This window comes from Mustela putorius, unplaced genomic scaffold (genome assembly GCF_011764305.1).
Source record: "Mustela putorius furo isolate JIRA1106 unplaced genomic scaffold, ASM1176430v1.1 tig00000592_pilon_pilon_pilon, whole genome shotgun sequence".
NCBI classification, from domain to species: domain Eukaryota; kingdom Metazoa; phylum Chordata; class Mammalia; order Carnivora; family Mustelidae; genus Mustela; species Mustela putorius.
This window is the reverse complement of record NW_025421426.1, coordinates 10,732,227-10,746,239: the sequence shown is the minus strand read 5'-3', so window position 1 is coordinate 10,746,239 and position 14,013 is coordinate 10,732,227. Positions and strand designations below refer to the sequence as shown.

Genomic DNA, 14,013 nt, shown 5'->3' with positions numbered 1-14,013 from the left:
TAGACTTTTTTTTTACCCCCTCAGGAAACTGGTAAAAACTGGATACAATATTGTGTCTACATATTGGGAAGAAAAGAGTATGCACAGATGGTTGGAACATGAAAAGATAGTGGTGCTGTAATCATAAGCCTTTTATTTTATTTTATTTTTAATTTAAGATTTTATTTATTTATTTGACAGAGACACAAGTAGGCAGAGAGGCAGGCGGGGGGGGGTTGGTGGTGGTGAAGCAGTTTCCCTGCTGAGCAGAGAGCCCGATGCGGGACTTGATCCCACGACCCTGGGATCATGACCTGAGCCGAAGGCAGAGGCTTTAACCCACTAAGCTACCCAGGCGCCCCAAACCTTTTATTTTTTAAGATGACAAAATTTAAAGTTCAACTGGAATAAAAAAAAAAATATGTGAGGCTGGGCAGGAAAAATTCTAAAAAGTAAGGGCAATAAGGAGGATAAGCTCTGCAGCACCACCAGATAGTATAAAAGTTGTAAATTAATAAAGTTGTAATTTGGGGCGCCTGGGGGGCTCAGTGGGGTAAGGCCTCTGCCTTCGGATCAGGTCATGGTCCCGGGGTCCTGCGATCGAGCCCAGCATCGGGATCTCTGCTCTGCGGGGAGCCTGCTACCTCCTCTCTCTCTGCCTGCCTCTCTGCCTAGTTGTGATTTCTCTCTGTCAAATAAATAAAATATTAAAAAAAAAGTTGTAATTAAAATAGTATGGACTGAGCAGGAACTTAACATGCAGATAGAATGTAATGGAATTCAGAATAGATCCAAATACAGGTACTTACAGAAATTTATTATGTAGTCAAGGTGGCCTTTCTTTCTTTCTTTCTTTCTTTTTTTTTTTTTTTTAAAGATTTTATTTATTTGATGCAGAGGGAGAGAGAGATCACAGCAGGCAGGCAGAGAGAGAGGGGGAAGCAGGCTCTCCGACAAGCAGAGAGCCTGATGTGGGGCTCGATCTCAGACCCTGAGATCATGACCTGAGCTGAAGGCAGAGGCTTAACCCTCTGAGCCACCCTGATGCCCCTCAAGGTGGTATTTCAAATCAGCCTCGAAAAGGTTTTGGGGTACCTGGGTGGTTCAGTTGGTTAAGTGTCTGCTCCTGCTCAGGTCATGATCCTGGGATCCTAGGGTTGAGCCCCCAACCCCAGCCCCATTCTGGAGCAGGGTCCCTGCTCCATGGGAGCCTCTTCTCTCTCCTCTGCCTGCCACCCCCTGCATGTGCTCTCTCTCTCTTTCTCTCTGTCAAATAAGTAAATAAAGTCTTAAAAAAAAAAAAAAAAGAAGAAGAAGAAAAAGTGGTTTGGTGTCAGGCAGCTTTCTAGTAATAATAAAAAAAAATAATGAACCTCATTTTGATGACTAAAATAAATTCCAAATAGGCCAAAATTTAAATCTTAAAAACCAACACAACAGAATACTGGAAGAAAGCATTGTGTGTATTTGTAATCTTGGCACAGCAAAAACTCTTGTAAATATGTCATATAATGCAGAAGCCAGAAAGGAAAAGATTACTACTTTTGACTCTATAAAATTTAAAACCTTCTGTATGTCCTGCAAAATTCCACTAAACCAAAACAAAAGAGCTGTTAGAGGCTAAATCTAAAGACAAGTACATTTATGAAACTATTTAATGATCGGGTAGAAAAATATTAAACCCAAGAGAAAAATGAACAGATACATAAGCAAGATAATCAGAAGAAACACAAGTGGCCAATATGCACAGTGAAAGATGGCCACCATACTAATTTCAAAGTGCAGATTAAAACAGTGAGGTCTTTTTTTTTTTTTTTTTTTTTTTTTGCTCACTTTACTACCAAAGATGAAAAGGATTAGAAATAAGATCATATACATATAAATACATTAGTATTAGTGGAAGTAAAAAGTACAATTTTTGGAGGCAGTTTGGAAATAATTTACTTAGCTATTCAACAAGTAGGAATTTAGTCTAAAATATGGAAAGTGCAGGGTGCCTGGGTGGCTCAGTGGGTTGGTCCTCTGCCTTTGGCTCAGGTCTTGGTCTCAGGGTTCTGGGATTGAGCCCTGCATCAGACTCTCTGCTCAGCGGGGAGCAGGCTTCCCTCCTCTCTCTCTGCCTGCCTCTCTGCCTACTTGTGATCTTTCTCTGTCAAATAAATAAATAAATAATCTTTAAAAATATATGGAAAGTGCAGAAGAACATTGTGTTTAAGGATAATGTTTGTAGCATTGTTTTACTAGGAAAAAATTTGAAAGAATATGTTCATCTATATGTCTGGTTAAATTATGGTACATCTGTAAAGGCAATATTGTGTAGCAGAGGGAGAGAGATCACAGCAGGCAGGCAGAGAGAGAGGGGGAAGCAGACTCCCTGGCGAGCAGAGAGCCTGATGCAGGGATCGATCCCAGAACCCTGAGATCATGACCTGAGCTGAAGGAAGAGCCATCCACAAGAAATGAAATCTTGCCATTTGCAATGAGGTGGTTGGAACTAGAGGGTATTAACTAGAGGGTATTAACCCTCTGAGCCACCCTGATGCCCCTCAAGGTGGTATTTCAAATCAGCCTCAAAAAGGTAGTTTTGGGGTATCTGGGTGATTCAGTTGGTTAAGTGTCTGCTCCTGCTCAGGTCATGATCCTGGGATCCTAGGGTGGTAGATCCATGCGTACTGACATGGAAAGATACAAGGTTAGGTGAAAAAAGTGTGTTGCAGAATAGTGCATATTATAGGATCCTGTATCATAAAAAAATTATAAGTTAACACATGTATAAAAAGAATCTAGAAGACTATGCCCCACGCTTAACAGTAGTTAGCAGAGAGAAATCAAGTGGGAAACATGGTTTAAGGGCATAAAGATAGGGTGATGGTAGGGTGGGGTCGTGAGAAGAGGCTGGTAGAAAGGCCAGGGCAAGAAGTGGGAGGCAACCTAGATGTCCATCAACAGATGAATGGATAAAGATGTGGTATATGTATACAATGGAATACTATGCAGCCATCACAAGAAATGAAATCTTGCCATTTGCAATGAGGTGGTTGGAACTAGAGGGTATTATGCTTAGCGAAATAAGTCAATCAGAGGAAGACAATTATCATATGATCTCCCTGATATGAGGAATTTGAGAGGCAGGGTGGAGGGTTTGAGGGGTAGGGAAGGAAGAAATGTTGCTGGGGGGTGGAGGGCTAGGGAGAAGGTGGTTGGGTTCTGGACATTGAGGAGGGTCTGTGCTATGGTGAGTGCTGTGAAATGTGTAAGCCTGACGATTCACAGACCTGTACCCCTGGGGCAAATAATACATTATATATCAATAAAAATAATTAATTTAAAAAAAGAATATCTACCAGATCTCAGTACAAAAAAAGAAAAAAGAAACAGGAGGCAAAAGCCAGAGTTGGCCTTTACATTTCTGTGGTTGTGATTATGCATTTCACTCTCAACCTTTGAGAATCCTAGGGATTTCATAGCTAGGTTCCAGCTGTATGCCCTTTTTGGATAAGCCAGAAGACTATTCCATTTAGGGTCTTTTGGAATATTGTTTATTATTTCCCTTTTTCTGATCCCTTCTTTTTTCCCATAAGGTAACCATGGAGAAAGAACTTCGGAGCACCATTCTTTTCAATGCATACAAAAAAGAAATATTTACCACCAACAATGGCTATAAATCCATGCAGAAAAGACTGCGGAGTAATTGGAAGATTCAGAGGTGACTGTGTATATTGTTTTCCCTTCTAAGTGATAATAATAGCCTGCTGGTAATAATTGGAAAGTCTTTATTTTCTTATGTAAACAGTTGTTTAGGTAGGAGGAGTTCAATTTAAGGATCGTTCAGAAGTAACTAAATGATTTCTTTTAAAAAATGGCAATTAGCATATTAAGTTGTCTCCCAAATCACAAACCAAAAAGTTATTCTAATTATACATATACAACTTTTTGAGAGGTTAGAGTCTTTCTCCATACTTTAACTTGGATCAATACTTCAGTTTAGGGAAAGGAAAGATGAGAATACCTTTCTTTGTGCGTGTATAAATGGTTTTTCTTTTTTTTTTTTAAAGATTTTATTTATTTATTTGACAGATCCCAAGCAGGCAGAGAGGCAGGCAGAGATAGAGGGGGAGGCAGGCTCCCTGCTGAGCAGAGAGCTCATTGCGGGGCTCGATCCCAGGACCCTGAGCCTTAGGCAGAGGCTTAACCCACTTAGCTACCCAGGCACCCCTAAATGGTTTTTCTTAATAAGGTGAGGATATCATACCAGCTAATGGCAGAGCTGATTAAATTAGTAGTTGGAGGACTCTTTATACTCTTGTGTGGGTTAATTTGGACATCTTGGCCTATAGGAAGTATTTGAGCAGAGACTGATCTGGGACAAGCCTATGGAAGGGATTCTTACTTTGGGAAAGAGGCTCTACCAGGTACCTCTAAGTCCCTTCATCTCTGGGCCTCTGTGGCCTCTGGTTCCATATAGTCTAGAGGCTAAAATAATTCTTAAATTGGCTTAAATTATGGATCTAACACTTTAAAAATCATATTTCTAGCTTAAAAGATGAAATCACATCTGAAAAGCTAATTGGGGTGAAACTGTGGATTACAGCTGGACCAAGGGAAAAATTTACTGCAGCTGAGGTAAGAAATATGCAGAAAGAAGAACTATAATAAGATGGTTAGGTGCATGCGCTCTAAATTCTGGATTTAAATCCCTCTTCACCATACACTGTGTTGCCTTAAGGTAAGCACTTTCTTCCTCATCATGGAGTTGTGGTCATTAACTGAGCTAATGCATGTCAAGTGCCAGACACATAGTTGAGGCTAATGAAAAACTAGCCATATCTGTTTGCCATATTTTTGTTTTGAAAATAGGAAAATTCCATTTATTTATTTATTTACTTTTAAAGATTTTATTTATTTGACAGAGAGAGAAAGCAGAAGTAGGGAGAGCAGCAGGCAGAGGGAGAAACAATCTCCCCGCTGAGCAGGGAGCCCAATGCAGGGGGAAAATCCTTTGATTTATTTTATTTATTTTTTAAATCTTTAGAAATTATTTATTTATTTTTAAAAATTTATTTATTTGAGAGAGAGAGAGAGAGAGAATGAGAGGGGATAGGTCAGAGGGAGAAACAGGCTCCCTGCTGAGCAGGGAGCCTGATGCAGGACTTGATACCAGGACTGCAGGATCATGACCTGAGCTGAAGGCAGTCGTTTAATCAAGTGAGCCACCAAGGTGCCCAGGGGAAAACTCCTTTTAAAGTAAAGCTGTTTTTAATCCTATTTCATAGAATAGACAATGTTAAATTTAGAGCCCAGAACACAAGTATTGGCAAAGATGTAGAGAAATTGGAACCCATGTGCACTGTTGGTGGAAAGGTAAAATATGTGTGTACAGACATTATGTAAAACAGAATGGCAGTTCCTCAAAAAATTTAAAATAGAATTATCATGTGATCCAGTAGTCCCATTTCTAGATATATATCCAAAAGAATTGAAAGTAGAATCTCAAAGAGATATTTGTACATTCTTATAGCAGCAGCATTCACAATAGCCAAAAGGTAGGAGCAACCTAAGTCTACTAGCAGATGAATGGATAAACAAAGTGTGGTATATACATATTATTCAGCCTTAAAAAGATAGGGAATGCTAGGGGCGCCTGGGTGGCTCAGTCGTTAAACATCTGCCTTTGGCTCAGATCATCACCCCAAGGTTCTGGGTTTGAGCCCTTCTCCCTCTCCCCCTGCTCCCCTGCTCCCCTGCTTGTATTTCCTCTCTCGTTTTCTCTCTCTCTGTCAAATTAAAAAAAAAAAAAATATATATATATATATTTTATATATATATATAATATATATATAATATATATATAAAGGTAGACAATTCTGATACATGCTACAACATGAGTGAATATTGAGGATGTTATGCTAAATGAAAGAAGCCAATTATGAAAAGACCAGTGCTATATGATTCCATTTATATGACGTACCTAGAGTAGTCAAATTCATATAAAGTTAGAGTCATGGTTGCCAGGAGCTAGAGTGAGGACGGAAATGAGAAGTTGTTTAATAGGTATTGAGCTTCAGTTTTGCAAGATGAAAAGAATTCTGGAGATGCACAATAACTGAACTGTAAGCCTAAAAATGGTTAAGATGGTAAATGTTACTTGTACTTTACCACAACTAAACAGAAACCCCAGAACACAGCAAGAGCTTTTCTCATAGAAACTTGCAGGTGCTTTGGTGCTCAGGTAGGGTTGTGGAGAGTAGGGAGGCTGAGGCAGGGTGGGACTGGTGTGGTCCTTAGACTGGGGCAGTCCAGGTCTTCTGCTCTGAGTTTGGGTAGGGCCACAGGGAGGAGGTCTACAGGGAAGCATTTCTATTGTTCTTTATTTTGTTGACCTGACTGCATTGCGGCCATTGGCCATGGAGCGAGACTTAAGTGTTTGATCAGGTTAATTGAGAGAAGGAGCCGGAATTCCTATTAAGAACATGGACTTGGCCAGCTGCCTCCACCCTATGAGACCCTGAGGGTCTCACTCCAATAGTTTCTCCCCTGCTACCGCTCTTCTCCACCTAGCAAATACAAAGAGAGAGGTAATCCGGTCTTTGCTGAGGAACAGCCAGCCTCAGAAAAGCCAGGGCATCCATCAGAGACCTGTGCCTGTCTGATCATTTTCCAAACAGGAAACAGTCCTCTGTCAAACGTTCAGGCTCTTAGGGATAGACGGCAGTGGCTTCCAAAACATAGACTCCCTTGAGAGGCATAGTTAGCCTAATAAAATGTTCTCCCACCAGACCATCTCCTGCACTGTGCCTTCTCTTTAGCGGTGGAGTGACATGGGAAGGAAAGGCAGAAAAACTTTGAACTTCTAAGAACCAACATTCCTTTGGGGCACCTGAGTGGCTCAGTCGTTAAGCATCTGCCTTCATGATCCCAGGGCCCTGGGATTGGGCTCCGCATCGGGCTCCTTGCTCAGGGTGAGCTACTTTTCCCTCTCCCTCTGCCTGCTGCTCCCCTTTGCTGATCTCTCTCTCTGTCAAATAAATAAAATCTTCAAAAAAAGAAAAAAAGGTACCAGCGTTCCCTTGTGTTTTATTCTTACATCAAGCGGATTCGAATGGTTAGCAGAGGTCTTCCTCCTGGCATAGATCACTGCCTTTCTGGGCATTGCTGCTAGCCTCCTAGGACCAGTAAAGGGGTCAGTTCACCCCTCATAGACTATATGATCTGTCTTTGATGTTGTCCTCCAGAAACTTCTTTGGCAGGACATCATATGTCTGATATTAGATGTGAGAATCAAGCTAGAACTTAGACTGACTTTAGTTTTTCTTTACTCCCACCTCAGCCACATGGGCTTAAGCATTTGCCCGGTGGGGATACTCACTTCCTGCCCATTGACCCAGACCATGTATCCCCACCTTGTCAGATCAACATCTATCTATATTAATTTTTACAGATTTTATTTATTTGTCTTATTTGAGAGAGAGGGAGAGAGAGCAAGTAGGGGGAGGGATAGAGGGAGAGAGAGAGAGAACCTCAAGCAGACTCCATGCTGAGCAGAGCCTTATGTGGGGCTCTATCCCATGGTGCTGAGATCGTGATCTGAGCCAAAACCAAGAGTCAGATGCCTAATCGACTGAGCCACCCAGGTATCACTGTCTGTATTATAAATGTACCTTTATTCTGAATCGAGAAGGCTAGATATTAGTACCCACCACCATTTAAAAAAAAAAAAAGTGTCTTAACTGTAACGTAAAGAGGTTAAAGGAAGATGACTTATGAAAGAGTGTGTATACTTCAAATTGTCAGTGTTTGGGCACATGGGCACTAGAAGAGTATGTATATTTCAGTTTGTTTACACTGGAGTGTCAGTAGTACACATACACTAGAGCACTTCTTTATATCTGACATTTTGAAACAAATGCTAAAAATACTAGGATCCCCATGAATGGGGCAGTCTTGTGGAGAGTCCAGAATCTATGGAGTTAGTCTCATTTGGGAACAAGCCACCTTGGCAATGTTAATCATTGAACTATGTTTTCTATATTTAGGGGGCTGAAGGAGAGAAGGAAATCTAGGGAGTGTGCAAGTGCAAGGGCTTTGCTGTTGCAGAGCTGGACCGAGGTGGTGGTGTCCAAAGTGGGGTGTACGTGGTGAATCACTGAGGTGCCAGAAGGAAATTGCATTTGTCATATCTTTATTATCCTTCAGAATTTCCCTTCTTAAGAGGATGTTTTATAATTCTATAAATACACATACTTCATATACATATCAGAGTGGGTGTTCACATTTTCTTACGGGATGCTTGAGGAGAGTTGAGACACTATTGGTCTAGACCACTCACCCCACCAGGTTTTCTCAGGCTGGGTCAACAAGACCAGTCTTAGATTTTTCTTTCCTCTCCAGCTTTGGGAAAGCAAGAGAGAGATTCCCAGGAGATAAGCAGATAACATGCATTTCTCACGGGTTGATCAGTCAATGAATGACTGGAACAGAATTCCTCCCTGGGGGTGGTATGCAATGTCTTCATCCTGATGTTGGTAGCTGGCGGGGAGGGGCAGGTATGGTCCAGAGCAATCGTTTTCAGCCAGGGCTGATTTTATCTCCACTGGGTTGAGACCAGGGCTGCTGCTCAGTGACCTGTGAGCTTTGTTTCCACTTTTGGTTTGCTTTCCAGATAGTCAAGGTGGAAAATGTGAATTCCGTTTGAGTATTTTGGAACTTTATGCTTAAAGACAAGCTTTGAAATTCTATGTAGAGAGTAACTTTTATGTTATCTTATATACATTTATATTTAAGTGGCTTATATTTATTTTTCAGGTAGTTAAGGTCTTAAAGTCTTTGGACAAAAGTCTTTTGGGTATATTCATAGATTTTTTTTTCTTTTGTGTAGTTTGAAGTCCTGAAGAAATACCTTGATGGTGGTGGTGATATCCTTGTGATGCTGGGAGAGGGTGGGGAATCCAGATTCGACACCAATATTAACTTTCTTCTAGAAGAATATGGAATCATGGTTAATAGTGGTAATTATGATTATTGTTATTTTAGTAGAAGCAGTTGTTTCCCATTTATTATTCATATTGTAGCCCTCTGGACCCAGTAGTACAGTGGAAAGAGCCCTGGGCTGAGGGTGCATGGTCCAGCATTCTGATCTCAGTGGCAGTCTGAGCCTTCTGGGGCTTCTTCCATGGTATTAAAATGGGAGGAATGGGAACAGAGTTCCAGGATTTCTTACACGTAAAATTTTATATGTGTTTATAATATCAAACCTATTTCTAATCTAAGATGCAACTTCCTCTCCTTTCCTCTAAAGATGCTGTGGTTAGAAATGTATATTATAAGTATTTCCATCCAAAAGAAGCTCTAGTTTCCAATGGAGTCCTGAATAGGTGAGTGTGTTGAAAGCAGAATTTTTTTTTTTAAGTTTTTTTTTTTAATTTATTTGGCAGAGAGAGATCACAAGTAGGCAGAGAGGCAGGTGAGAGAGGGGGGGAAGCAGGTTCCCTGCTGAGCAGAGAGCCCGATACGGAGCTCGATCCCAGGACCCTGAGATCATAATCCAAGCATAAGGCAGAGCTTCAGCCTACTGAGCCACCCTGGTGCCCCAAAAGCAGAAATATTTTAACAAATGATTCCTATCTTCTCTCTTCTCATCTCACACATTCTTTTCACTAGCCTTTCTTCCTTTGTTACTCTTTTATTTTACTATATTATAGTTTAGTTTATTATTATTTTTTTTTTTTAAAGATTTTATTTATTTACTTGACAGAGAGAAATCACAAGTAGACGGAGAGGCAGGCAGAGAGAGAGAGAGAGAGAGGGAAGCAGGCTCCCCGCCGAGCAGAGAGCCCGACGCGGGACTCGATCCCAGGACTCTGAGATCATGACCTGAGCCGAAGGCAGCGGCCTAACCCACTGAGCCACCCAGGCGCCCCTATAGTTTAGTTTATTATATTACTTCTCATTCCTCAAATTATATTCCTCCCATCTTTTGAAACTGTATTCCACATTCACTCTTTGTCAGAATGCATTCAGCTGCAAGTATAGAAAACCCTATTCTCTCAATGAGATGAAACAATAACGAGATTTTATCAACTCATGTAATTGAAAAGCCCAGAAATACGGCAGGCTTTGGGTGTGGATTAACTGAAAATTCATGATGTTGTTAGGGCTCCAGTCCCATTGCTCTGTAGGTCTCTTGGCTCTGCTCTCCTGTGTCTATGGGCTGGACAGTTTTAGCAGTTCCCAAATTTATATCGGCATGCCACACCATCTAGGGCAAGAGAGCCTGCCTTGGTCCCAGCATTCTCAGCAAGAGTAGTCCTGAGATTTGCTGTGTTTGAGCTGGTTTGGGCCACATGCCCATCCTGAACTGGTCGCTGTGGCAGAGGGCATAGAATGTCCTGATGGTATAATTAGGTCATATTCCCTATCCCGGAGACTGAGGTGAAGTCAAGTTTTTCTGTTTCACTGGATCTTAAGGGCTAAATTAGGGCCTTTGGAGAAGTGGGAAATGAATGTGTGAGAGAAGCAACGTCAGGTGCCCTCTCTGTGCGTTTTTTCCTTTATTCAAAATTATTCATTCCACACTTGAGTTTGTTATATGCCAGGTGCTCTCCTGGTTCTGGTGATACAGAGTCTAGAATATAGGACTAGAATGTCTGTCTCGTCTAGAATGTAGTTTAGTATATTGATCTTTCCCTCAGGACTCAAGAAAGAAGAGCTGAACCTCATATTTAAATGTTAACTTTTTCAAGCTACAGGAAGAGGTGTAGGTGTGTAGGTGTATCTTTAATTAAGTTCTGAGAATTGTATTTTGAATAAGTCTGCAGAATCATTGCAGTTAGTTCATACTTACTACTAATGAATGGAGTATGAAATTCCTAAATTTTTTTTGTTTACTAGGTTTAATTTTTTTTTCTTCAAGGGAAATTAGCCGAGCTGCAGGGAAGGCTGTGCCTGGAATCATCGATGAAGAAAGCAGTGGAAACAATGCCCAGTGAGTGTGTTTTCTGAGTCTCCCTAAAGAGGTTGCTTTTGTCATTTTGAAGAGTTTTCTTTTTTGAAGTGAAGAGTTTTCATTTCTGATTACAAATGTCATTCTCACCAAAACAAAACAAAACAAAACAAAAACAACTCCACGCAATTTGAACAGTTCAAACGGAAGAAAATAGAAGTCCTACACTATAAATGTATATCCTTTTCCCCAAGGATTATGACTCTTAACAATATGGTATTTAGATTTCTAGATTTTTTTTTCATATATAAACAGAGAGAGATGTACCATATCCTTTTAAATGACTAGATTAAACTGGAATTATCCTAATTTATCTAACAGTCTCCTATTGTTTAACATTGAGGTTATTTATGATATTTTGTTTTAATAGTTAAACCTAACATTTATTGAGCACTTACTTTATGACAGAAATAGTGAATGTCTTTGTATGTGCAGTTTTTGTGCATTTATGCCAGCAAGATTAGATTCTTAGCATTAGAATCTCTTGGTCAGAAGTTTTCCAATTGTTGCATTGCCAAATGTGGTACATCGCTAAATTGCCCCCCAGGTAGTTCGTAGCACTTTCTGTCCCTGTGAACATGCTCCTTTTTCCTCTCTTCCCAGCATGGAGTATTCTAGTGAAAATGATATCTCTTTATTTTAATTTGCATTTCTTTGATTATGGCTGAGTGGGATGGCCTTTAAAGCCTATTGGCTGATTGTATTTCTTCTGTGAATTTCCTGTTGACTACTTTTTGCCCATTTTCTATTGATGGTTTTCTTTTTTTATTCATTTATAAGACCTCCATGTATTATATTTTTTCTGCTTTACCTTTCAACTTTGAGATATTTCACCTCATAAGAGTTGAACCTTTTTTTTTAAAAGATTTTATTTATTTATTTATTTGACAGAGAGGTTACAAGTAGGCAGAGAGAGAGTCGGGGGGGTGGGGGAATCAGGTTCCCCACTGAGCAGAGAGCCCGCCCGACACGGAGCTCGATCCCAGGACCCTGAAATCATGACCTGAGCTGAAGGCAGAGGCTTAACCAACTGAGCCATCCAGGTGCCTCAGGAGTTGAATATTTATGTAGTCAAAGAATATCATAAAACTCTAGTAGTAAAAATAATGTGGTACTAATGCAGAAATAATGAGAAATAAATAAATTAGAATTAGACTGTATATGAAAAATGAGAATTATTAGTGACATTTCTAAATTATTGGGGAATAAATGGCATAATTGTGGCTAACCATTTGAAAAAACATTTCCATTTTTGTAGCACACTCCTAAAATATATTTCAGATGGATTAAAATTTTAAATATTAAAAGAAATGAAATCATAAAATTTCTAAAAGTAGGTGAATTTTTATAATCCTTAAAATAGGGAAGACCTTTCTTAGGATGAAACCAAGGTAAAGTTGTAAAAGGGAAAAACGTATGGCAACATACATCATAGAATTAACATTTTTGACATTTGAGAATCATAATCTTTTTTTTTTTTTAAAGATTTTATTTATTTATTTGACAGATCACAAGTAGGTAGAGAGGCAGGCAGAGAGAGAGGAGGAAGCAGGCTCCCCGCTGAGCAGAGAGCCCGATGTGGGGCTTGATCCCAGGACCCTGGGATCATGACCTGAGCCGAAGGCAGAGGCTTTAACCCACTGAGCCACCCAGGTGCCCCGAGAATCATAATCTTATTTATTTATTTTAAAAGATTTTATTTATTTATTTGAGAGACAGAAATCATAAGCAGGTAGAGAGGTAGGCAGAGAGAGAGAGAGGAGAAAGCAGGCTCCTCGAGGAACGGAGAGGCTGATGTGGGGCTCGATCCCAGGACCCTGGGACTGTGACCCAAGCTGAAGGCAGAGGCTTCAACCAACTGAGCCACCCAGGTGCCCCACTTACTTATTTTTAAGTAGGCTCCGTGCCCAGTCTCTTTTTTCAAGAAAGTTTTAAATTTTAATTCCAGTATAATTAACATACAGTGTTGCATTAATTTCAGGTGTATACAATATAGCGATTCAGCATTTCCAAACATTCTTCACTGATCATGAGAAGTGTCCTCTTTAGTCCCTGGCATCTGTTTCACCCCTCCCCCACCCCCATAACCTAATTCTTAAGCTTCGTGTCAGCTTATCCAGTGGTGTAGGTGAAAGAACCGTGGACTTGGCAGTAGAAGTTTCTATTTTCATGTCTTAACCTGCAGGGTGACCCAGGCAAGTTACTCTTAGCTTCTGTTTCCACGTCTGTGTAATGGAGACAAAATGAATCTCACGAAGTTACTGGGAGACTCCACTGAGACCATATTTTTCGAGGTGCTTTGTAAGCCGTGTGGTGTAGTACCTACCTGCTGTTGTGTTACTGAGTCTTCTGTAATTGTGGTGACGGGCAGCTGTTTCCTGGGGCATCCTGGAAGTAGCGGTTTCTGGGCAGGCTCTGAGATGTAGAGACCTAGTCCTGTTTGTGTTTTGAAAACTCTTGACCTATTGAAGTCTGAGGTTCTCATTTAACCTACTTTTCTGTCATGTCCGTTTTCCTATCTCTCACTCAGCTGTAGCCACACTGACTTTGTTTCAGTTCCTTAAATATGCTGAGCTCATTCCCACCTTAGGGCCAGGACATATCTGTTCCCTTTCCCAGGAATACACTTTCCCAGCTATTCCCGCAGCCAGTCTTGCTTGTTCACGTGTAGTTTAGAAAAATCCTGTTTTTGGATTTTAGGTGGATGTATAGTCTTACGCTTAAAATCCTATCAAATTGTCAGTCTGATTGCTTTCTTAGTAATAATAAAGGAGTGGAGGAAATAAAGCTGACAGTTTTCATTGTATGACTCAAGTGTCCATCTCCCTTCCTCCTTGAGACTCTCCTCCTTGGTGTGCATTCGGGGGAAGTGTGAGGCAAGGATGTGCACTCACATCCATATAACTATTTCTCCCACATCCCTTTTCTTCCTCCATGACAGCTGCTCTTTTCTTTCTGTTTCTGGTGTGGGACTCACGGCCACAGTCCCCTTTCCTGGGCTGCTGCTGGGACAGGGTGCCAGGGGGAGAATAGAG

General features: G+C 40.7%; 1 protein-coding gene across 3 annotated transcripts in view; it reads left to right on the top strand.

Moving 5' to 3' along the window:
- IFT52 (intraflagellar transport 52) overlaps positions 1–14,013 on the top strand; it is a 38,733-nt gene that overhangs the window by 606 nt on the left and 24,114 nt on the right. Inside the window, exons 2-6 of one of the 3 annotated variants that reach the window (XM_004746412.3) lie at positions 3,561–3,685; positions 4,515–4,602; positions 8,855–8,984; positions 9,275–9,350; positions 10,889–10,960. In XM_004746412.3, coding sequence (XP_004746469.1) covers positions 3,561–3,685; positions 4,515–4,602; positions 8,855–8,984; positions 9,275–9,350; positions 10,889–10,960 — 491 coding nt within the window. Of the gene's footprint in view, positions 1–3,558; positions 3,686–4,514; positions 4,603–8,854; positions 8,985–9,274; positions 9,351–10,888; positions 10,961–14,013 lie in introns of those variants that run through there. The other 2 variants (XM_045082190.1, XM_045082191.1) reach the window with 2 other exon arrangements.